Source organism: Xenopus laevis, chromosome 2S, assembly GCF_017654675.1.
Source record: "Xenopus laevis strain J_2021 chromosome 2S, Xenopus_laevis_v10.1, whole genome shotgun sequence".
NCBI classification, from domain to species: Eukaryota; Metazoa; Chordata; class Amphibia; order Anura; family Pipidae; genus Xenopus; species Xenopus laevis.
Window position 1 is genome coordinate 87659155 of NC_054374.1, and position 25837 is coordinate 87684991.

The window sequence follows — 25837 nt, forward strand, 5'->3', positions numbered from 1 at the left end:
TTTTCTCATGCACACAATCCAATCACCTTCTTACATACACACACATATATATATATATATATATATATATATATATATATATATATATATATATATATATATATATATATATATGCACACACACAAAAATATACACTGTATATTAGCGGCAGAGCTAGAATACAAACATTCCATTTATTGAGATTGCTAAGCAATTGATTTTATTACATGAAATGCATTACAGCATGCGCTTACCTATATGTTATACAGCTACACCACCCAGTGGTCATCTAAGTTCATGAATTGCATTATTGGGCTTAAAGTTATTTTGCAGAATATAGTTTCTAGCAGAACTACTGATGTGATGCAGGTAAACATAAAAAAAAATCAAGTCCAGTAAGTGTTACCTGCTGGTTGGTTGCTGTGGTTTATTAGGACTTTAGGACTCAAACGTTAGGGCAGCATGGTGGTAATATGTAGCCAGCCCTAATGCATTGGTTTTATTCCACTATCAGCAATGAGTTTGTATGAATTTGTATGTTCTCCTTGTTTTTGTGTGGGTTTCCACTAGGTACTTTCCTTCCACACAGCCTGTGACTATCAATTTATGAATTCTTCAATGCCTGCGTAAGACAGCATAGACAGTCAATATTTATTGGACCTGTGGGGGGTTGTTTGTGCCTCTTTGTACTTGAAATGCCTTGAAAGGACAGCTTTGCTGGAGAAACATAGAAAGGAGGAAATATGTGGGGATGATCAAATTAGAGTCCTGCGCGGGTCCATTTTTTGGGACCCGAACCCGACCCGTACCCGCAACCTGCAATCCGCAACCCGCACCCGCAACCCGCATTCTTACCCGCTTGGACCCGCAACCCGACCCGACCCGCAAGTACCTTCTCTGCAACCCGGACCCGCGACCCGCTGACCATCAAGAATCAGGAAGTGCTGTCATTATAAACCGGAAGTGACATCATCGGAAGTAGATATGATCAGAAAAAAGGGAGTAAAACCGGAAGTGCAGTCATTGTGTACCGGAAATGACATCATCGGAAGTGGGCGTGACCAGAAAAAAGGAGAAAATATTTATATTGAGAAGACCCGCAGCCCGACCCGCAACCCGCAAACCCGCAGAACCGCCGACCCGCGGGTATACCCGCACCTTGAACTTCAACGAAAAACCCGCATGGTACTGCAGGTTTTTGCGGGTAACCCGCGGGTACCCGACCTGCTGCAGGACTCTAGATCAAATTACGTCACAGGAGCTGGTGTGAATGATATATAATCTCTGTAAAGAGCTGCAGAATATGTCTCTGCCATGTGAAATAAAGAATAATACTAATATTGCATTATCCAATAGTTCTATATTTTTTAGTTCAACTAAAACATACAGCTCTGCTGTTGCTGAATTGTCACTAGTGAGCAGATCCATAGCCCTCCCTCTAGTATCCATAACTGCTGAACTATGCCCATAACAAGAAAGGGTTACTGCTAACTAGGCATCCAAAACTCATTGAATTTCGAAATATTTTTTTGGGTACTTTGACCATCGAATAGGCTACTATGACCTTCGACTACGGCTTTGATTCAAACTAAAAATCGTTCGACTATTCGACCATTCGATAGTCGAAGTCCTGTCTCTTTAAAAAAATCTTTTGATTACCTACTTTGGTAGTTTAAACCAACCGAGGTACAATGTTAGCCTATGGGGGACCTTTCCCATCACGTTTCTAAGGTTTTTTTGATTGAAGGAAAATCCTTCGATTGATCGATTAAAATCCTTCGAATCGTAGGATTTGCGGTAAATCCTTCGAATTCGATATTCGAATTCATAGGATTTTACTTCGAGGGTTGAATTCAAGGGTTTATTAACCCTCGATATTCAACCCTTAGTAAATGTGCCCCCTAGAGTTAAACTCCCTTTAACTTTTTGGTTTGTTAAGCTGAGTAATAAATGGGAAAAACTGGCCTCTGCCCAAAACCATCATCAGCAAAGACTTAATGCAAAAAAATAAAATAGCAGAACCTTCATTTTCATCAGTTGAAATAGCTCTGTAACTTTCACTTTACATAAATATGAATTTACTAATCCTTTGACAGCAATGTTGTTTAAGCCAATTGATTTGGGGCACAGATACCACAAGGCACTACCTATGAACACGTAATTCCAACACAATCCCATCCATGATATAGAACAGATTATATTTCCCAACCTTCCTTTTGCTGACGCTTTGTCCTCTCAACCTGATGATCATGACAAAAGGTTAAAAATATTTTTTTAAAAAGTATAGCACGTTACAAGTCCAGGTTGTAGCAGTTACCAATTTAAAAATTCAGACATTTTAGGCCTTGCCCTCAATCCACACAGGCATGATCCAGTTATACTTAACCGTGCCCTTAACCCCAGCAACTTTCTGTTAAGCAGCACACCTTTTAAGTCTTTAAAACAGGACTCCACCTAAAGAGTCCACGGGGACCTACACAATATTTTTTAAAGGGCGCTTCTGCTTTTTTAAAGAAAAGTAGTAATGGCCCAGGGGAGAAATTAAGCAAATTAAGATCTGCCTACATAACTAGGCACTACCTAGTAATTTGAGTGTCACTGCCCTTTTCAAAACCATAAAACATATGTACCAGTATGTATGGGGTTGCCAAATCAGGACACAGACAAAAGGGGCACACTTTGGTAACTCTACCATGATGAAAAGGCTGAGATATCTCAACAACAGACACATTCATATATTTTTTTAGCCTTTGCACGTCAGTCAATAGGTAATAGCAACAATTAAGGTGATTATCTGTTTTGTAGATAGCCAAAACACATCTGAAGGTTAGTTTATCATTTAAACTTAAATAGCAGTAATCACCAATAAAGCAGTCTGGACAAAACATGTGTAGCAAATTACCTTTTTACAGTCTTGACAAAATACAGAAGTAGTGCTTAAGAATCCAAGAAGCTCCCCACACAGCAAACACTGAGACATTCCGTTCCCCATCACATTTTTCCTCATATTCTCTAATCTCTCCATAAGTCGTCTAGAAGTCATATAAGGACACTTATATTAGTATACATATAAATTGCTTCAAGTTTTCAGGCACACAAATCCTAGTATTACTAGATGAGATTTTCATGGGAAATTATAGCAGATCTTTCATTTAAGGCCACAGGTCAAGTGAAAAGTTGCATTTCATAATATTGTGCAAAAGTAACCTATTTTCCCTTATTCGTTCTGCTGAAAGATACCAAAATGATCCAATTATTAAGCCAAATCTATTTTTCCAACCAAGTCATCTGTAGTCATTAATTCTTGATGGCAAAGTAAAAATCTGATTTATTTTGACCTGCATAAATATTAGGAGTGTGTGGTGTGCAATCCTAATAGTTTTTTTGTTGTTCATTTTATATAGGTGTGTATATATATATATATATCTATATATATATATATATATATATATATATATATATATATATATATATATATCTATATGTGATTTATTTTGACCTGCATAAATATTAGGAGTGTGTGGTGTGCAATCCTAATAGTTTTTTTGTTGTTCATTTTATATAGGTGTGTGTGTGTATATATATATATATATATATATATATATATATATATATATATATATATATATACATACAATCCAAAATGCAATAAGGTGCTCTGATAAACTTAAATCACTGCTGTACTGCAAGTTGGAGTGATATCACCCCCTCCTTTTTTCCCCCAGCAGCCAAACAAGAACAATGGGAAGGTAACCAGATAACAGCTCCTTAACACAAGATAACAGCTGCCTGGTAGATCTAAGAACAACACTCAATAGTAAAAACCCATGTCCCACTGAGACACATTCAGTTACATTGAGAAGGAAAAACAGCAGCCTGCCAGAAAGCATTTCTCTCCTAAAGTGCAGGCACAAGTCACATGACATGGGGCAGCTGGGAAATTGACAAAATGTCTAGCCCCATGTCAGATTTCAAAATTGAATATAAAAAAATCTGTTTGCTCTTTTAAGACATGGATTTCAGTGCAGAATTCTGCTGGAGTAGCACTATTAACTGATGCGTTTTTGAAAAAACATGTTTTCTGATGACAGTATCCCTTTAAAAGGAAAATATGTTTTATTATAGAAGTTACAGACTTATAGTAACTTCTATAATAAAACATATTTTCTTTTTAAAAAGTCCTGAGTGCGGACCTTATTGCATTTAGGATTGGATAAATACTTGGGTTATTGCACCCAGGCATGTAAACCTTTTTGTCGAGAGTGCAATATGGAGGTTATATATATATAATATATATATACATATATATATATATATATAAATATATATTACAACACTTTCCAAGAAAGCGAATATAAATATTTATGCTGTACGCTTATCATGGTTCTGCCAATTACACACTCACCATTGTTTACTGAATGTCAGAAATGATAAAATAGATAAAAACAAATTCACACCATTGACCAACACTAGTTAACCAAGCGATTAACCCGAGATTAAAACAGGCCATTGCTAAAATGCAGGCAAGACTAATCCTGTCCCATTAAACTATGCTTTATGTTCTTGTAATACACATATTACATCAAGAATGTAAAGAAAGATATTATTGTAAAACACTCAAAAAGCATGAGATTAACTGACACCTAAAAGGCTAGAAACAAAACATGTTCCTCTGCTTTCTGTCATGCATGAAAGGATGAAGTTTAACAGTTTGATTTGTTGGATAAACTGCACAATGAATTTTCATTGATCCTTAGGGGATCTAAAAAAATAACAAAAAATATTTATAGTATGTAGTTCTTAGCAACTTTCCCAAATACCTTGATTACATTTTTAAATGGCCTCAAAGGTATTTTTAATGTATTTTCTATTTCTATTTCCTCGTGATCATCATGCAGTTAATCTTTTTTTTTTACTATGTATATTATCTAGGTTACAATTCATTTCTAACCAGTAATTGTGTTGCATATAATTAGTTTTACTACATAGGAATATGGGACAACATACACTGCAATAAAACACTTTTTTTTCTGAAAATTTGCAGTTTTCCAAATTTGAATCTTGAGGATTAATTAACTGAAAAAAGCTAGAATGAGAAATTGGGCAGCTAATTGGGCAGCTTCTAAATAAGTCAGTTGGAGGTGTATTGTAAACATTCGTTTTATTTCATATTTTTAGTTATTTTAAACAGTCCAATTTGGAACAATTTTATTTTCAATGCAATCGAGGTTTTAAGCAAAAACGAATATGATCAAGATTTTCCAATTCTAGAATTTTAACACATTTATTTCCCTGTTATTGCCTTTCTATAGTTCATTAGACAATAATTACATGCTAAATTTCATTATACATAACTTTTTTTTTTAAGTTTTTGTTGTTTTTTTTGCTGCAGAAATGTATTTTTTTTTGCCAGCAAGGCTTTTTTTACATTTATTTGAAAAGAAAATGTAGACTTTACATTTCAGGAAGTTATGAGGATAATTCATACATTACGCAATGGCACAAACTATAAAATTCAATATAATAGAATACATATATATGGGGCCAATTATCCAGAATGTTCAGTACTTGGGGTTTTCCAGATGAGGGATCTTTCCATAATTTGAATCTACTTAAAAATAATTTAAATATTAAATAAACCAAACAGGACTGTATTGCCATGACCATGACTTGTATCTTAGTTGGGTACAAGTACAAGGTACTATTTTATTATAGGCAAAAAGGAAATAGTTTTTAAAGAATGTGATTTTTACAATTATGAAGTCTGTGGATAACAGGTTTCCATACCTGTAGTACAATTTTACCCTGAAAAATCCTGCTAGTTTGCAGTTATCATAAGTAATTTTTTTCAATAATATTTTACATATGTAGACTTAGCAGGCAGAAGGGGTGGCAAGCCTTGCATTGCTGAAATTATTTATCTGTCAAAGGGGAACTGTCACTATTATAACAATTCACTAAACTATAGTTTGATCTTCAGTAAATCTATTTCACGATTAGGCATTAATATTTTGCACTTAACATTATTTTACTTTTATTAGTTTTTCTTTCACAACCATACCTAACACAATGATGCCTTTAGTCAATGGCAGATTTCACCTGCTTTAAAGTCAAGACACATAGAGCTGCTTGTTGTGTCCACAAAATGCCAAAAGAACACCCTGCCATAGACAATATTGGACATTGCCTTTGTTAAAACACAGTTAGGTGTTTTTTTATCAAAATCCGAAAAGTCAATAAATTTTTTGAAAACTACTTTGACTAAATCCGCACAGACTTTACAAATATTTCTTGTTCTGGAAAAAAACAATAAAATCTTGTATAAATCTGAATCATACAAATTTTTCGGATGTCACCGAAACCTAGCTAGCTAATTCCAACACAAGACAGCAATTTACCATATACTACTGAGCATGATAGAGTTGTTTGAAGCAGAAAAATCTTAGGTTGAATATCTAATAAACTATTTATTTATAAAAACTATAAGAAGAAATAATGAAGCATATTTGTGAGAAAAAAAATCTTATATATCTAATACAGTTGGATGCATTTTTATATCAAAGGTATACAGTATATATATCTACCTTTATATAAAATGGGCTCCAGTATTGTATGTCTGTGTGTCTGTATAAATCCTGCCTTATAAAGTATAACAAGAAATGTAACATTGATTTTAATGTTCTGTTTTCCCATATGAACTTTCCAATCAAAAATGTCACTTTATATTATTAGGCTTTATGAATCATTTATCCTCTTCTGAAGCAAAGTTAAGTTCTTGAAAGCTGCAAGTGATTATTGGGATCAGCTGAGAACTACAGCAAATTGCCATCTCTTGACACATTTGAAAATGAACATTCAATCTCCAAAACATTTCAGTGCAAGTTAAAATGAAAAATAAGCATTAGTGTAATTTGCCACATGAGTAATTGAATGCAAATTTGACCATGAAAAAGCTTGTGTACAACATGCGATGGAAAAAGATCACTGTGTTGTAAAGGGTATTCTTTCCTATACAGTAAATGTGTCAAATGTATTAACAACCAGTCAAAAACATCCAAATATCTGCAGCTGCATATAACTACAAGTATGAAATAAGAGGGTTGGAAACATCATCACTGAAGATAAGTAACAACTGAGCATGGCACAGGCTTTGAAGGATGTATGTAGGGTGTGTATATTTTTCTTCCTTCTAATATCACTGACGCTGTAATTACAGGAAGAAGAGAAAACAGCAATATGTAATATTTTATTTTTATGTGTTGAAAGATTTCTATAGTTGGCCATGCATTGGAACAAAATCATCCAATTGACACATTTGCCCATTAGTCTGTTTGTGCAGAAGTTTATCCATCAGCCTGAGTGGGAGTAGAAATATTTGGTGCACAAAATGAAAAACTAGGTTGATTGATGAACCGGGGAAGGTCTAGGCAATTCTGCTGTCAAAAGCCTAATTCACCCTGATAAAGCCAATGTACTGCTTGAGATGCTCTTTGCAAAATCTCTATAAAATCTCTCCCAATATGGAGATCTGGAGATACGTATGTGAGGTAATGGGTAGTGCAGAATAGATAAGAGTTGCACTATTGTGGTGCAACTCTTATCTATGATATAATGATATAAAATTCCACCCTTGTGTGTGTCTGTTGGATTTCAAGAGGTGGACCCCTTCAGGGTTCAGATTCATAGTCTGATCAACTAATCATCTGCAAAACCGTTAATCTGTCCAATACCTATCTATTTACAAATCAGACAGAAAGATTAAATATACCCGATTCTCTGCTGTTCCAGTGTATCCACTTTTTCAGCTCTTCTGATGACCTGCAGAATAACATCAATCTCATTCTGGTTCAGACTCTGGTTCTTTCTCTGTTTCTCTGTTTGAAATGTGTGCACAGACCAACCAGAATGCAACCTAGAAGGTGTATGTTTAAACAGATGGTAAATATGTAGTATATACAAGTAAAATGTGTGTATTCAAGAACACAAAAAAAGCAATATAAATTAAAATATAAACTGAACATTATAAACTAGTAATAAATGACCAGCAATCAAAAACTGTGTAGGGCAGCAATTTTATTATTACTAAACTAAATTTCAATATTTATTCTAAAAAATTCTTAATTTCATTATGAATTTAGAAAACAAATGGACTTTAGCATTGATTACCTCCTCATGTTAGAGATTATTGGTACATAACCATATCACATCTGGTTCCCAAGTGATAATATTTCTTGATAAAGCAGTCTAATGTATTGCAATTTTTCTCTTTGTGTACAAATATTGTCTTTTTATCGTTTATAGCAGCTGGTCAACTCTAGGTTGTGGGTTAGGCACTGTTTTCTCACTAGAGCTGGGGGACTTGATTTTAAATACATATTTATAATGCTAACGTATAGTGTAGAAATCGCATACAATGAAGGGCCTTGACATGGCACTAAGCTTACATATTCAGGAGTAATAAGGGCCCTGACACGCACAGCCACCCCTAATCTAATCTCTTGCTATCCACCCAACTGCCCAGTTGCATCCGACGCTTTCCGTCAGTTCTCAGGTAGGAAAGCAACTGGAAAGGAGGGATTCTATACAACTTTACAGTAGTAGACAAATTCTAGCTCCAAAATGCTTAGCAATTATTAAGTCTTTCCCCTGTTTCTCTGTCTGTGACATCATCCAGCCCAGTTACAGGCTGGATAACAATCAATTTGCATGGGAGCCTTGCTTTGGGGCCAAATACACTGGCTGCTGCAGCAGGGGCTCCCTCTCTAACTCTGAGTCTAAGGAGATCTAAGGAGAAGTAAAAGTGCAGTGTGTGAGTAAAAGAGGTGCAGTAACAGAGAGACTGTATGTGTGTACTCAGCTGGATAGTTTTGAGTTTACAATCTAAAGGGAGAGGTTACCCTGTGTCCAGTTGGCTGTTGGATGCCTGTTAAAATCCTTGTGTGTCCCCGGTGTGAGGACAGGTCTTGCTCGTGTACCTACCACGTGGTATGGGCTACCAAATCCAAAGGGAAAGGTACCTTGGGGCAGGTAGTGCTACCAGGGGACATAAAAGCTCTTTGGGAAGGGAATTGAACCAAACCGTGTTAATCTGCATTTATTCACCCAGCGTGGAGTGCGGGACTGTGGCACTGAAAGACTGTGCCTGGGGTTTGATGGTCCACACAGGTTTGTATTTACAGTTATTGCATCCAATTTTATATAAAGTTAAAATGGTTTACTGCAAACTGTGTTTTATTTTCATAGTGGAAATCCCCTGAGGTGTGCTGCTCAGTGCCCACTAGGTGGAGGCACTGTGCTGTCAATCCCAGTTCCTTTCATATGCAAAGATAGAGAGATCTGGTTCAAAAGAAGTGTGGTAAGGAAAGGGTTACAAGTATTTAGGTTCGATGCTGCCCTAGGCACCGAACCTGTGAGCATCCATCTGTGCATGTGACATCATAAAGTAAAGTACGTAACATAGCAATTTTTTTTTTTTACCATAAAGAAATCGGAAGACCTGTAAGGTGTAGGTAAAGACTTTCTTTACATTCTCACTATATCAGGTTCATCAAACAGAGTTAGTGAAAACTGGTACCTGAGGATCCAAAATGTGTAGTGCAACTAAATAAAAAATCACTTGTTTGGCTATGGTTCTCCAGAGTGATTTGTCCTAATTTATAAATATGAAGACCTCCCCACTAACGCTGCCATCCAAGGCACAAGCCCTCGAGTACCTATCTTGGTAAATACACCTTTACCCACACATTAATTGCAGTAAATATATGGTATAAGCTCGTTCTTGATGGTAAGAAATTTTTGAACATCAAATAGATAAAGATAAAGAGAACTGCCCATGGGCATTTGGGTGTCAGTTTGTCAGAGCATCCTGTTGCATAATTGCATAATTATTCTATTATAATACAGTTGCGGGGGCAATCCTGCAAAATTTACCTTAAATAAGATACACCGTGATTTACCTCCCACATACTGTGTGTTAATAGGGACATTATACTGTAAGCTCCACTGGGACAGGAACTGATGTGAATAATGTATAATCTTTGTAAAACATTGCGTAGTATGACAGCACTATTTCAATTAAGGACTGTTAAAATGAATTTTATGCTTGCCTACCTAATGGAGCTTTTGCCAATTTGACTAATGAGAGCATACACAATTCAGTAAATGGTGATGTCCCTGAGGGAAAATACATAAGGCTATATTCAGTTTTCTCCACTGCTCTAATTCTTTTATAACATGTATTAAGGTTACTGTATAAATTGATTCCAATGCTTAAAAGGGGGGAAGATGCATTAAATGGATATTTAAGACTCCATTGTGTGTGTTTGTTGGCACATGCTGTTAATCGTTAGAAAGTATAAGTATTAGTTTTGTGGTGAATAGTGATGGACGAACAAATTTCCAATTTTCCCAGCATCTCAAAACTGAGTCGACAATCAGCCGCAACACGAAAAAATTGTCGTGTGTCAAAATTATTCGGACGCCCATTGACTTTAATGCATTTGGACAAAATAGTCGCGCGTATAAAAATTGACACTCGCATCAAAAATTGACGCGCGTCAAAATTATTTTGATTTTACCTGATACTCATGCCCATGCACTGGCTACACAATTAGATGGTGAATAGGGAGGGGAAATGTAGGGAGGGTAAGTGTGAGGAGGGCAGTACAGCTAGGAAGTGCAGAATGGAAAATGAAAGTAATTGCCTGCCCCACCTCTATGGAGGGGGGACATGCAATAAATGATTGACAGCTGAGACTTTTAAACAAGTTCGTAACAGGTATGGATATTTAATTGAAAAAAAAGAATGTGGGTTTCATATTTTTCATATTTAATTTGAAAAAAGGTCTTTTATTATACATCGTTTTATGTCTGAGTGGCAGGTCCCCTTTAAGAATAGCATTATCTGTAAAATAAAAGTTATCCTTTTACATTAAAAAAATGAAATGTCACACAATTTGAATAGATATGAATCACACTTACTTTGCTCTAAGGGCAAGCTGTCTGTCATTGGGACACACCCACTGATCTGAGCCATTATTAAAAATTGTATCTGCCATGATGATTATCTGTTTACAAAATAAAGGCAAAGAAAATCAGTAGACATTTTCATTATGCTGATTTTTTGGCAAAATATGAGATTCAAGAATTCTAATGTGATCTTTACATCCTAGTAAATGGTTAGAGAGCACTGTAATTTTGATAATAGGCATAAATCTGCCATAATCCAATTTTCCGTTTAACTCCCTTTTTATGCCAAAATAAATTTGCCACATTACAGAAATGCCATGCGTTCAACTTCAAAGGTTAGACAGAAGTCTAGCACCTCAGTTTTAAAAGGTTATCAGTTTGTAAAAATATACCTATGCCCTGATTTTTCAAGTTGTCTGATAATTCCACTTAGTGAACATTGCACATTTCTTTTCATAGCAGCATTGCAATGACAGTTCACTGGGAAATATTATAAGTAAACAAGGCTTCCCATGGGAAAAGACAATGGCACTCCCACAATTGGGTAGTTCAGAATAGATAACGGAACATGGCAAATTCAAGCTAACTCATTGTTCCTGATCAGTTTGATCACTGCTACACTAGTATTTCTACTACACTGATAAAGAATATGAGATAATTTACACATATGGATAAACAAAATTATCTCAAGTAAGAAGGAACTATATGATAGGTTCCCTATACTTGAATGTTACTTTTTAGATAAGAAGTTTGTTTTGGCAGGGCCCTCTTTACATCGTATATCGGTAATAGGCTGCTTTTGTATGGTAATCTGACTTCAGCTGATCTTTGAGGAGAACCAAATTCCACCACATGCTGACTAAAGTAGTGCAGAAAGGATAGAAGTAGACCTCATATAAGGGTATTGAAAGTGGCTATGGAATTTAAGAAGGTGCTTATTGTGGCAAATTAACAAAAAAGAAAGCAGAAGCTATCAGACACAGAGCGTACACAAAATAAGCAGGATGCTCAATAGTAATTTCTAAGCACAAATTTGTATAGGTGAATAAAAAACAATATTGAAAGCCAAAATATGGTGGAAGATAAATGGTGAATGCCTCAACAGGCTAATCAAATTATGAGTCCCCGTACATTTGATTGGCCATGCCTCTAAACAACACAAAAAACACACAGGTCTGCCCAAAGCCTGTAGCTTTTACACAAAGCCCTCAGGACTCTTCTTCGGGCGTCTAATCTCCCCACAATGCCCTCATCAGGAAACTTCGTGTGACTTCGGAAAACCGAAGAGCTACGTATGCCATCCCACCAGCGATTAGTGGCCTGAAGAAGAGGATATTTGTCACTGGGTGTCTAAACTCCCCCGAATCTTATCGTGTGCCACTAGCCTGCTCACATTTCCAATCTCCCCAGCTCATACAGTGATTGCATTTAATCCACAGGGATCCTCTTTGGTATGCTTTCAAAAGATTACCATCTGACAAAACACAAGCTAGGACTGAAAATGAGCTTCTGAATACTGGGGAAGCAAAAAAAAGTCACAGTTACTGTTTATACTAAGATGGTAAAAGTGATTAGGAACATTATCTCCTTAAAGTTGAAGCTTTCCCTTGGGATTCAACACATTCACGTGTAAATAATTGCAGGGAACAAGTCCACTGTGTAAGCATGGCATTATTTATAATCACTATCAAAAAAATCACATGTGAAAGGGGGGCAAAAAACACTACCCACTCAATTTAATGTGTAATCACCACATGCTGTATTCCCACGAGTTGTACACCATTAGCAAAATGTATTCCCTTGGGTTACATTAGTCAGTTACTTGTTTTAAAGCTTCATGTTCATATAACATGCAACATTTGTTCAGGGTTTGAAAGGGCATCACAAAAAGGAAACCTTCAACTTAAAATGAACTTTTAATAATTGTTAGAATTGTCTCAATTTAATAGAAATCAACAAATTAAAATGTAGCACTCAGCTGGATTAAATAGCACTTTCAAGCTCATGGGACTATAGTTACAACGTAGATAGAATAATAGATTATGGTATGTAAACAAAAGAGACTAGGAGTCTGGAGGTTGAGTGAGGAGAGGAAGAATATAGTACAGAGAGTGGGCCCCTGGTCTAACGTATTTGGGTGGGCCCCTGGTGTTCCAGTCCGACACTGAGTAATATCCACCATTGTGTAACCGGAGGAGTCAGGGGCTGACTTGGGTGTTTTACTTTTGAGTGCTATTATCATGGCATCATTAAGTGACGCAGGTGTCAGAGAACTGTTGCCTTGTGAAATCACAAGTTTATAGGAGCACAAGTCACATGGCTGAGGGCACCTGGGAAACTTACATGTCTAGCCCCACATCAAAATTTTAAAAAAATATCTTTGTAAAAATAGATTTTTAAGCAGGATTTCGCAGGAGGTATGTTTTGTAAAAACATGCTTTCCCATCACAGAACATTTTTGTTCAGGAGCTCTCCAGTTTACAAGTTCAGCAGCCATCTGGTTGTTAGGGTCAAACAAAGAAAGCAAATAAAAATTAAAACATTAACTTTAAAAAGTTAACGTGAATGTCAACTACTTTTTGATATAAAACCCACACCCTTTTTCACAATTTGAATGATAATTTAAGCAAAGATATGCAGCTTAGTAGTGGGAGATAGAATCCATTCTGAATCTGTCAGCAAAATGTAAGGTTTTCACGGTCAGTTGCTAGGGGCTTTTTTTGGTCTACAAATTTACAGTGACCAACTGAAAAGATGACATATAAATACAGTATTATATTATGAAGGCCACAACAAATCTAGGCACTTTGGAACATGTCAGAAATTCCTAAATAAAGCATAATAAAAAGACAGGCTTACTGCTATTGTGTAAACTCCTTTCTGCTTTTGCTTCCACAGACAATAGAATTCCAGATATCTTGTCCAATGTGTTCTGTTTCAAAACAAGTTTGGTAGCTTAGCTTTGTCATATAACATGATCAGCCTACTCAGGAAATGTAGTTTATCATCATGACAAAAAAACACAATACTAAAATGTTTATCACTAGAAAAAGCAGGTCTAAGAGATAGCAGACTAAAGGTGGCCATACACGGGCAGATAAAGCTGCCGATATCGTTTAGACCAATTTGACATCTTATCTTCCCGTGTATGGTGGCTTCCGACGGGTCTTCCCGATCGATATCTGGCCACGATATCGATCGGGATGGTTTGATTTTTACCTGACCGACCCGTCGGAGCCCATTGGTGTATGGTAATCCGATTGTTTGACCATACGGCCGAACGTTCAGATTACCCCCTGATATAGCCATGCCGTTAGTGGCATATCGGGGAAAGATCTGCTTGTTTGGCGATGTCGCCAAACGAGCGGATCTTTGAGTCTATGGTCAGCTTTAGAGCTGGATGCTTCATTTACTTGGAGTCTGTAAAATACTTCTGCACTGTGTAAGTCCCTATTTTAAATGTACGTTTTATCAACAGTGGTAAACAAGTGTTACAAACAACCCTGTAACTGGTCTAGAAGTTGTAACAGCTTTATGAAATTTTAGTAATTTTTTCCTATTCCTAGGAGAACTTAAAGCGCCACCTGGTTTCCAAGGTCAGTAACATGACATATATAAAATGTATAGTAAAACCGTTTATGGGTCATATTTATTATACTGTGTAAAAAACAGGATAATACACCACACATCACAGGCTTCGCTGTGTAAAAATGGCATTAAAAAACAGTGTAAAATTTATTTGTATGTGTTTTCTTAGAGTGACTTGCACCGGAAGCAATGTAAAATAACGGTACCAAATCTGGCATTTCCATGGTGTAAAATCACACACACCTTGATAAACTCGCAGTTTATTTTTTTTCTGTGAATTCCGTTTTACACAACATAATAAATATGCCCCTATGTGCATACCATACATTTCTCAAGCAGAACAATACTCAATGCTAGAATGGCAATTCCATTTACAGGTGACTATTTGTGGCAAGGTATATAAAATTCAATACATGGCATTCTTAATATCTCCATGAAAGAAGGCGAACTGAAACACAAACCACTGCACTTTCTCTCTCACAGCTTGAAAAACATTTAAGGTTTTTTTGTAGAAATAAATAAACCCAAGTGCTCAGCACCATTGTATTGTAACACACTGACTGCAGAGGATTTATACAAAGGCTTTACAGCGAAGAATAGGGTTTACAAACAAGGTCTCTTACCTTGAAGTTCTTGCAGTGTGGATGGATTAGTAATTAGCTTCTCTGTTCTGACACTGTATTTAGCTGGAAAGAAAGAGTCCATGAATAAAGCATTCATATCCTTGTGCTTTTATATGAAGAACTTTGACAACAGGGGTGGAGCTTTTACACAGAGAACTCACGCCTAAAAAAAGAGTGAAACCCAGCCTCAGTTCTGAAGTGGCTGGAAGCTGAAAATCACATGGCCCTTTTGTTCTACAACTAACATCCTGCTTCAGTAAACCTACAGTAACAGACACTAGTTAAAGGGACACAACAGGCTGAATTCAAGTCACTGGTAAATAAAGCAGGCAATAAAAAGCTGGCAAACTCACAACCTTGTGTAAAAGAACTGCAGCTTGCCACTGCAGCAGTTCTACGCCCTTAGCTTAAAAGTAAAAGAACTTTCTAAAATACATGTAATCACTGGTTATACAGCAGCCCTTTGGATTTATTGGGGGGTGGGAAAGGGAAGAAAAATGATTCCACGCTATTTCTCTAAAACAACTGAAGTAACAGAAAAAATATTTTCTAATCATAGATGATATATATTCTGGGAAAGAAGTAAATTGCTGCTTAAAAATGTACCATTTAAATGCCTACCCACTGGGAAACTACAGAAGGTTTCTGGTGACTAGCACTGTAGAAAAAGTTGCTCCTTTTATGATATAACGTAATTAATAAGAAGAGGGCAATCACCTATAGCTACAAATCAGCAGGTTCCATTTACTAGTCATCTGTTTAAAGCAATTAACTGTATCTAGGTACTTGAGCACATACTTGAGCATATATTAATGGCAGTGTGATGCATTACTTCCCCAGATATACAGTTACTGGCTAGTGATGGCCGAATAAATTTGACTGGTGTGAATTCGCGGCAAATTTCTGTGTATCGCCGCTGGCCACTGAATTCCCGAAACAATTGCGTAAATTTGCTGGCCAGCATCAAAAAATTTTGGACGTACATAAAAAAGTCACTTGCATAAAAACCTTGCGCATCAACACAATTCGGACACCCATTGACTTTAAGGCCAGCGTTAAAAGTGACGCCAGCATAAATTTTTGCATTTTACAAATTTTTCGACATTTTTGTCGAAAACAAACAAACGGGAGAAATTCGCCCCTCATTATTACTGACCTGAATGCCACCTGCCTTTCACTGTAGAAAAGGCTTACGTGCTATTCAGGTCATATACTGCATACCCAAAGTAGAAATGGCCCCGAATTTTGTCAGCCAACAGAAAAAAATACCACGTGTTAGGCTTAGGACACACAGAGCAGTGGCTCCACTGCTTTCAGCCTGCGTCTTTTTTGCCCCAGCATAGTTGAAAATGCAGCTTCGGGTTTTCTGAAGGCACACAGAGAGATGGTCAGTCCGAAAAATATAGCTGCATGCATCATCTAATTACATAATGATAAAACATAATGCACCTGCATGTTTGCCTAGACATCTGGTAGACGTGTTAGTTTCTCTTTGCTTTTCATAAATCTTCCTGGATTACCTGATAACTAAATGAACACCTTCACTACTTTATCAAATTAAATAGTAGTTCAGACTATTGTGTATCAAGTGACAGGATTAACTGTACTCTATTGTATGCACCTGAATCATGGCCTAAGCTAAAGATATTTACTTTCACATTTTTTTGCTAAAATGAAAAAGTGTTAATGATCTGGAATTTGTTTTCAGTCTTAATAACCAACTCTTTTGGTAACTGAAACTTTATAAATATCAATTAGGTTTGCACTTGTCTTCTCAAAATACAATGCACCACTGAAAAAATCATCTGTGCTCCGTTTAGGGAAAAAAAAGACTTGCCCTATGAAAACAGCGCTGCCTGCATGTGGCACAGCTGAATTAGGGCCCATACACAAAGGTTTTTGTTCCTTTATCCCCTGCTGTTTATTCTTCAGGTGTTCCACTGTTAGGAATCATATGCATCCCTTGCTTCCTGATTGGGCTGTACTCATTGAGGCACATGTAAGTGCCAAAGGCAGGTTGAACCCAAATTGCAAGGGGACACAGGAACAAATGTCTGTGTGTAAGGGCCATCAATAAGGGGTGAGGAAAAGCAGAGGACACAGGCCAATGTATAAGGTGCACAGAGCAGGCATTCTCCCAGGCAGGAGTGCTCCGTGCAAAGGAACACACTCTTATGCACCTTCGTGCTCATGTACTTCTGCCCAGAGGAATAGTAAATTACACCTCTGATTTGTTTATTGCTGCACTGTTTCTTAAAGCCTCATGTAACAGAAGCCAGCTACCTAGCAGAAATAGAAGACATTTAAGTTTTGCTACTGTTTCAGGAGTCAGAACCAGAGAACAGAAAGGCATAAACACATACTGCTTTCTTTTTTACAGATAACTTTAAAAGAAATAAAACATGTAATAAATGTATATATATGAAAGTTGCTTAAAATCAAATTTTATTTCATAAACCAAAAAATAAATATTTTTGGGTGGGCATCCCCTTTTATCTTAAAGCAAATATATCCCACAGAGAAAGCAAGTCACCGCAAGCACTTGTGCAATTAATACCATAGTCTTTGTTACTGTGATATTATATTGTGATATGCTGACCAGATTAGACACACAGCCTATAGTTACCGAGAATAAGCATGGCTGCTCCTTGAACTGTTATAAAGGCAACAGAGAGCCGTCTATTATTTAATGTGATGTTTTCAGAAAGAGGCTTACATAATGGGGACTCTTATCAGAAAGCTATTTTCCAGGAAATGCAAGGATTCCTGGGAGCATTCATTAGTGAAAAGGGTAAAACCTTGGAAACATGAATAGATTCAAACTGGAGGATGCAACGAACAATGAATAACACCTGAACAGAGTAGGCGGAATTCAAATTAAGAGCTTAATGGAACCTGTCTGTCTGATATTTGACCATGTTGGCTGCAGTTTGCAAAATATAATAACAAGTCATAACTGTTGCTTTTAAGCACAGAGAAAATGCAAGTTTTCTGTTTCATGTACTGTAAATGTGCTTCATTGTTTTCTCATTCTTCTGTAATCAAGTATTTAACAAAAACTTAAATTATGTCCCACACTTACAGCAACAGAATCCAAACGCTATTAATAAAGATGGGCGAATTTCTCCCATTTCACTTCGGTGAAACGGCGAAAAATTTGCGAAACTGTAATTTTGACGGGCGCGTAAATTTTGATGCCCGCGTCAATTTAGACGTGTCAAATTATCATGGGAGTTTTGCAAATTTATTCCCCTGCACCATAACGCAGAAATTCGTTGCAAATTTGTGCCTGGAGAATTTATTCGCCCATCACTAGTTATTAATAAAACACACGCCACATATGCTGCATGCAACCTTATCTCTTCTGCAATGAGATGTTTCAGAACTAAGTTACACCTTAATCCGAGGACATGATTGACAGTAGACAAACACTTATGTCATAGCCTACTCAAGAAAAAGAGCAGAACGTTTAAGATAGGGCAGATTTATCATAACTTCAAATTAGCTTTTACACAAAAAAAAATCACCCACTTTTTATTCATTCCTATGGGATTTTTAAAACACTTATTTATCAATGGGTGAATATTAGAGTTCACTATTTGATATAATATAATACAAAAAATCACATAGGAATAAATAGAGTGTGGGTGAGTTTTTTTTGTTGTAACCTCTAATATCACAGTTTGATAAATCTGCCCCTAAAAGTATGGGAGAATTCAGTCCGTCTGCTTCTGTAACTACAGAGAGCTGAAAGGATCCAGCAGAAAAAAAACCAAATCATGTTGTCTGGATCAAATCCAGACAGGAGGCAACACTATGCACACTGTGCTAACCCCTAACTCATTGCGATTGTTAAAATAATGGGTAAACCAATAACAGTAAAATATTCAAAAAGCCTGGAATTGTTGGCAAACAAAAAATTCTCATGTTATTCAACAGTGTAATCAAAGGTCAGAAGACACCATGGCCTTTATTCCACAGTTTTGTAAGTCAGCTAGAACTTTACAAATAGTCACAGAAAAGCTGTGGATATGGCTGAATAAAGCTGGCCATAGATGCACAGATATAGTCATATGTAACAAACTTTCGAACGATTTTCTGTCGACAAGAATAATTGTTCTGACAATTTTCGCACTGTGGCAATCGGTCAGACTGGTTAGAAAATTTCTGTCTGGTAATGATAATATGTATGCATGTATTGCCTAGCTGATATCATCCTTGGGTGACTGTCACTACTATTTCAGGGACATAACCATAACTTTTGTACTTTTGCTTTCTGCCATTTAAAGGTCAGAACATTGTCTGATTTATTTTTCCAAATTTAATCCTACAGTTTAAATCTGAATGGCTAGTTTTAGATTTCTATCTGCACGTTCTTATACAAAGAATAATATTGTTGCGTCAGCTTTAATCCTATTATAGTCCTATTCCTATTATGGTCATTTCATAGTGGGTAAGATAAGACACTGGTTGCTTCCATACTTAACAGAAGAATGGCTGATAGGAAGTTCAGAGTTCCTTACTATTTTACCAGCCTGCATCAATGAAGTGTATTTGTATACAAATATTATTGCATATAGTTCCCTTAACAACATTATGCCAACTGAGAAAATTGCCAAACATGCAAAGCACACACAGATTATATTATATACAAAAGGCAAATTGCAGTTAAACAAAAGTTCAATGATAACACACAAATCCAAACACCCTTGTCTATTAACTAAGTTCTTGTCTTTTTTGAATCATTACCCAAGCCACACAAAATAAATGCAAACATCTGAATTAATGATAGTAGAACAAATACAGTACTACCACTGTTTACTGACTGATCAGAAAGCAGCTTAGTGACTTCATAATTGCATGTGGCCCTGTAGGTAATTGTAACTATATTGTTATTGATAACTGGTGTTCATTGGAATCCAGAACATTGGTTTTCTCTGTATGCGGGGTTGAATAAGAGTTTGGTTTGTATTCAACCACTGTAAGCCACTTGAAACATACAAAGAGCTAGATCGCTAGTCAGTGTAATAATTCAGAAAAATTTCAGACGAGAGAAAATTCAGAAAAGAGATCAGCAAACCGCATACATCAGCTGCCACTGACACTTGGGTTCACTGAGAGAGTCCCCAGTTGCTGAAAAATTCTGGAAGCAGTGTAGTGTGTCAATAGTAGAGTAGGAAAAATCAGATACCCTATTGTTTTCTTCGGTTGAAAAAAACTAATTAAACTTATATTTATATACTTTATTTATAATGTGTGATTCAACAGCCAAGTCTGTGAACTTCACCCAGCTCCATGCATGGAAGAATTTATGTCAACTTTTTAAAGCACAAATATTTAAAGTATATCCTTGTCCACTCGTTATGGTCCACCTTTACAAATATTAGTTTTTTGACATATGATCCGGAACAGTAAAGATCAAACAGCTAAGAAATAACTCAGTTGTTAAGCGGAAAGCAAGAGTTGACTCCCACTGCAAGCTGTATCATGAGAGGATCCTTGCTTGTTACTTGTTAGAATGATATAGGCCAGACATCCAGAGAATATAAAACTAGGGATGAAGCAAACCCTCTAATTCAGTATTTGGCCTAATCTCCGAATCCTACTTAATGGATCCAGCTAAAATCCAAACTGAATCCAAACCTTTGGGCTCTCCAGAATATGGCAGCGTGTGGATGTAAATTGCCGATGCAGTGCGAAGCATGTGCACAAATTGGTGTACGTGAAGCAAATTTTTTGCTTCTGCTGAACGGAATCAGGGCTTTGGGGCATCCCTACATAAAATTATTGATCAAGTTTACACATCAAAAAGTGCAGCTGTGGCTAGATGTGAGTTACTGTTATTGTTTCACCCCGCTACAGAGGTAAAGGGATCCTGTTGTTAACCAACAGTGCTATTTTGCAGGACAATCCCAATTTTGACCACTCAACCTGCAGTCTCGAATTTTTATTAAAAAGTCCACCATTTCTCTTTGATCTCCTGCACTGACTCCAGAAAAAAAATTCTAGAACTTAATTAAATAAAAGCAGGCCTGGATTTGTGGCAAGGCCACATAGGCCTGGGCCTAGGGCGGCAAAAATTTAGGGGCGGCGTGCCGCCCAGCCACAACCCTCCTGAGGAGCACTGGGGACTCAAAGCCCCCACAGTACTCCCGTGATGTAAATCGCGCTCTATGGCATGTCCCGCAGCCGGCGCTAGGACCATGGGGGGGGGGGGCGTGCGCAAAAGAAGAAGCCTGCATTGGGACAAGGCAGAAAATCCGCTGCCTTTCTGCTCCCTTTTGTTTCTTCAGGCAGGGTGGATTTCAGCACAAATTGAAACATGTTGCGTTTCAGTGCCAAAATCCACTGCATCTGCCTGAACAGAAGTGGAAACTATACTTCTGGGTGCAGGCAGACTAGGAGCAGGGGAGCAGCAAGGGAGCAGATTCTCTGCCTACATTTCTCCGCAAGCCAAAATCTGCAACCATCTGGCCCTAGCCAAAAGGACAATTTCACCTTCATTAGCAAAATTGTTTTAACACATAAAATATGGTCCTAAAACTCCCCGAAATGTGTTAAAACTTTCATTACCTGCCAATTTTTTTTAAAATGACATGGTAATTAGTGGATGTGACCATAAAATGGGCATGGGCCAAAAAAATGTCTCCACCCTATGCACAGCACATCTTTTTGTCCTTTTTTCTATTTTTTAAACGTTGGGAGGTATGCAGTGCACTTATCACTCTCCAGGATTGTGTTTTTTAAAATGTGTTTTGCAGCAGGTACAGTCATTTATTAGAGCTAATATTAAGCGTTGTTAGTTCATACTTGATTATTTTGGCACATACTATTTGGAAATTCATAGCATTTCCATATTTCTATATATAGCAAAAGGGCAGATAACAGAGCTGGCTTTACAAACATTGGGCTTATTGGTGGAACTGCTATTGGCATCAAGTTAGTTACATTTGGTACATTCACCACCTTTGCTAGAAAGTAATGTTTCAGAATACACCACAATGTCTCAGGAAACATACCTACAAACCAGCAGATTTCTAGACCTTGGCTTGTTCACAGTTTTGTTTGGTCACTATAATTTTCCTCAGAGTTATCTATGGCTTTCAATAGCATGTGCAGTTCTGATTTACATGTTGTATCTTTATCATTAACCAAAAATCCAAGCCCTTTAACATCAGTTTGAAGCAATAAGTATTATGTACCCTAGTTGAAGACCAGTAGTAAATAGCCTTAAAAATAAAGACTGAAATTGATTTTACTACATAAAGCTTAGTAACATCAAATAATTAGATATGATATAGTATAGCTCTGGCTTAATTCTTCATTTTTAACCTGAAAGTGATTCTGAGACACAGGTTAACTAACTTAATAAAAAGCATGCAGAGACAAACTTTTACACGTCATGTAGGAATATTATTTCCTACTATATTTATGCCAGGATTATCCATACAATCAATATGATGCTTCTTTCTAAAACTTCCTTGAGATATAGGTTTTCTCATCTACGTGTTTACCAAGTGAAACATTTCCTTTTCATCTACCACTATAGCATGCCTGACAGATGGTCAATAACATGCTCCTTTTGCTTCAGTTTCGAATTGGCATTACAGATGCCTTGTAAAAAGGATACCCAAAGGGAGACATTGAAAAATGAGTAGTGTAAGCTCTTGTGAGACCCTGTTTTATCTCCTTAATGGTCTTCTCCACTTTTCAGGTTCATGTGAGCTCCTCCCCTTTGTATCGAAAGGCCTTTTTGTATCTCTCAGGATCTGTTGTCTTGGCAAAAATTCAACATTCCCCGTTTTTACACAATTTAGAGGGTAACTGCACACTAGGGAGGACTCATTTACCAACCCAAGTGTTAGCTATGTCTCCATAGCAACTAATCCGTACAGATAAGGGATCCTGTATTCAGAAACCCATTTTCCATAAAGCTCCAAATTATGGGAAGACCATCTCCCATAAAGTTAATTTTAAGCAAATAATTTTAATGTTTAAAAATGATTTGATGGTAAGTAAGCTGCAAGACTAATTGGTTTATTTAATGTTTCAATGATTTTTATTACACTTAAAGGAGAAGGAAAGGCCTATTTACTTGGGGGTGCCAAAAGTTAGGCACCCCCAAGTAATTATATATACTTACTTACACCCCGAAGCTGGTGCTCCTTTCAGGAGAAAACTGCACCGGTCCGGTTCTGCCAGCGAGCACCACAGAGTGATCGGCTTCCTCCTTCTTCTTTCTTCAAATTTCCTGGGGCAGACACATGCACAGTAGAATGAAATAGCCAACTTCATAGTTAAACTTCGGCTTTTCGCATTACTGCATGTGCGTAACAGTGCAAAGAAAGAAAAAGGAAGGAGTGCTCGCAGGAAGAACCCGGGGCCGATGCACTTTTCTCCTGTTAGCAGCACTGGCCCAGGGTGTGAGTTAAGTTTATACAATTACATGGGGGTACATAACTTTTGGCACCTCCAAGTAAATAGAGCCTTACCTTCTCCTTAAGGGTTGTGACACACGGCAGATTCGGGGAGATTTAGTCACCTGGCGACTAATCGCCTCTTTTTCTGGGCGACAATCTCCCCGAACTGCCTTCGCGCATCTTCCCGTCCACCGAAAAGTCGCCTGTGCTAAAGCACACACGGCACTTCATTTTCCGATGTCGCCCGAAGTTTTCTTGTGAGTTTCCTCCCCGAATCTGCCCATGCCTCACAACCCTTAAGGTATGGTGATCCAAATTATGTAAAGATCTCTTATATGGAAGCCTTCTGGATAATTGATTGTATATTTGTAATTAGTTTTGATATCTCTGCAACTAAACTGCACTAGTATAATTTAGTACCTATCTCTGCAAATATGTTTTGATCATATAATAAATAATGAGGGTTCATTTAGGTGTCTTAAAGCAATAATGGTGACCCAGGACAGTGTTTAACCTTAATGGAAATGGAAAGGCTTCTGCAGTAGGTAAAAGGCCTTTGGAGCCAAAGCCAAACACCTGGCACCTCTGATATACATGCACTGTGGGGTTATATATATATACAAAGCATGATCAGAGCTTACAGTAATAAAACCCATAGGCACAAGAGTATATTCAGTAATGATTTTGATATATACTATAAATGTTTACAGTTCAGAAGACCAGCTATGAAAATATAAGAGAAGAATACAGATATCATTTCCCTTTCAGAATGCCATCCCCTACCAGGGCCTCCTAGTGGCCTCACCCACAGTTTGGAAGCCTCTATTAAAATGAATTGGTTAATAGATAAGTACCGTAGATAACAGAATCTTTTGTATATGAAACAGTTAAGCTTTGCTAATAACAATATTCTCATAAAATATTTTGCTGCACAAAAACTCTCAGTTCTTGCAGCGACCTCGCCCACAGTACAGACAGAGGCAGCAGCACGAGTGGTTTTCATACTCTGGGAGCCGGTCCCTGTCATATTAGAATAAAAGTGCAATACTTACCAAAGAAGCACCCAGCCTCAGGTTAAAGAACCATTTCCAGCCTGAGCAGAGGCAGTTAGAAAGAGATGAGGCACTGTCATCTGCAAGGGATAAAGAACGACAACCTGTGGCAGCCAGAGCCTGAATCAATATGTTTGAATAAGCAGTGAAGTGCACAGCTGCACCAAAGCACAGAGCTGGACTCGCAGCCGCCACACGGATTCAGATGCAGCTGTAGGAGTGAGTCATAGGTGCTCAGACTCCTCCATATGGCTCCCCAAGCTGACCTGACTGAAAGCACCGGGAATGTGTCTCTTAATGGTCTAGCGCTCAATCTAATTCAGTTTTGAAATGAATTCTACTTTTTATATCAAAACTTATTTTAGTCATTATATTCAGATATTTAAAGGAAAAAGAAATGTGTCTGTTGCTAGAAAATTCACAACCTTCAGTGCAGAACTGCAGGGGTGCACTAACCCAGTAACAGCCATCTGATCAGGGCACTTTTGTTTTTACTATTATTAAAGGGGACCAATAGCATATATTTTGACAATACAGCAAACAATGTGAAATAATGTAAAATACAAGCAATCATTTTTATTGTTATACCTTTTGGGTCAAAAACATCTTTATTAGCTTGAAAACAGTGCTCAGCCCACCCCTTTTACAAGCTTCCTATCCCGGAGTCTCTAGTATCTGGTTCCAGAGCTATAAGTTAGAGAGCAGCAGCCACTGAGGGAGGAGTTGGCATGCAGAGTTCCTTCCCTGCAGACAGATCACGCTTACTGCTTGTTTTCCTTCCCTTCCCTGAACTGCTGCTTTGTGTCCCTCTCTGACCAGTTCCTTTTCAATTCCCCCTCCCTGCACTGTTAATTTTTCTCCCAATCTGTCTTGTTCATTTAACTCCCTCCCTGCACTGTTCGGTTCTTTCACTCTCTGCTCTGTTCATTTGATCCCCTCCCTGAACTGTTTGTTTCTCTCCCTCTCTGCTCTGTTAATTTAACCCCCTCCCTGCACTGTTCGTTCATTTCTCTCCTTCTCTCTGCCCTGTTCATTTAACCCCCTCCTTTCACTGTTCCTTTCTCTCCCTCTCTGCCCCCTCCCTGAACTGTTTGTTTCTCTCCCTCTCTGCCCTGTTCATTTTCTATCCTCCTACCCCCCTACCTTCACTGCTTGTTCCTCTCCCTTGCCCTGCTATGATAGGGGGGGGAAAAAGAAAAGCCATTA

General features: G+C 37.5%; 1 protein-coding gene across 5 annotated transcripts in view; it reads right to left on the bottom strand.

Annotated features, from left to right (window-relative positions):
* Positions 1-24757, bottom strand: part of rph3al.S (rabphilin 3A like (without C2 domains) S homeolog) — an 88441-nt gene extending 63684 nt beyond the window's left edge. Inside the window, exons 1-6 of one of the 5 annotated variants that reach the window (XM_041584111.1) lie at positions 24632-24757; positions 15160-15222; positions 13808-13880; positions 10961-11046; positions 7749-7892; positions 2883-3012 (exon numbers count right to left, since the gene is read on the bottom strand). In XM_041584111.1, the coding sequence (XP_041440045.1) occupies positions 2883-3012; positions 7749-7892; positions 10961-11037 (351 nt within the window). In that variant the 5' untranslated portion in view covers positions 11038-11046; positions 13808-13880; positions 15160-15222; positions 24632-24757. Of the gene's footprint in view, positions 1-2882; positions 3013-7748; positions 7893-10960; positions 11047-13807; positions 13932-15159; positions 15392-24631 lie in introns of those variants that run through there. The other 4 variants (XM_041584110.1, XM_018249658.2, XM_041584109.1 and 1 more) reach the window with 4 other exon arrangements.
* Between the last annotated feature and the right edge of the window lie 1080 nt (positions 24758-25837).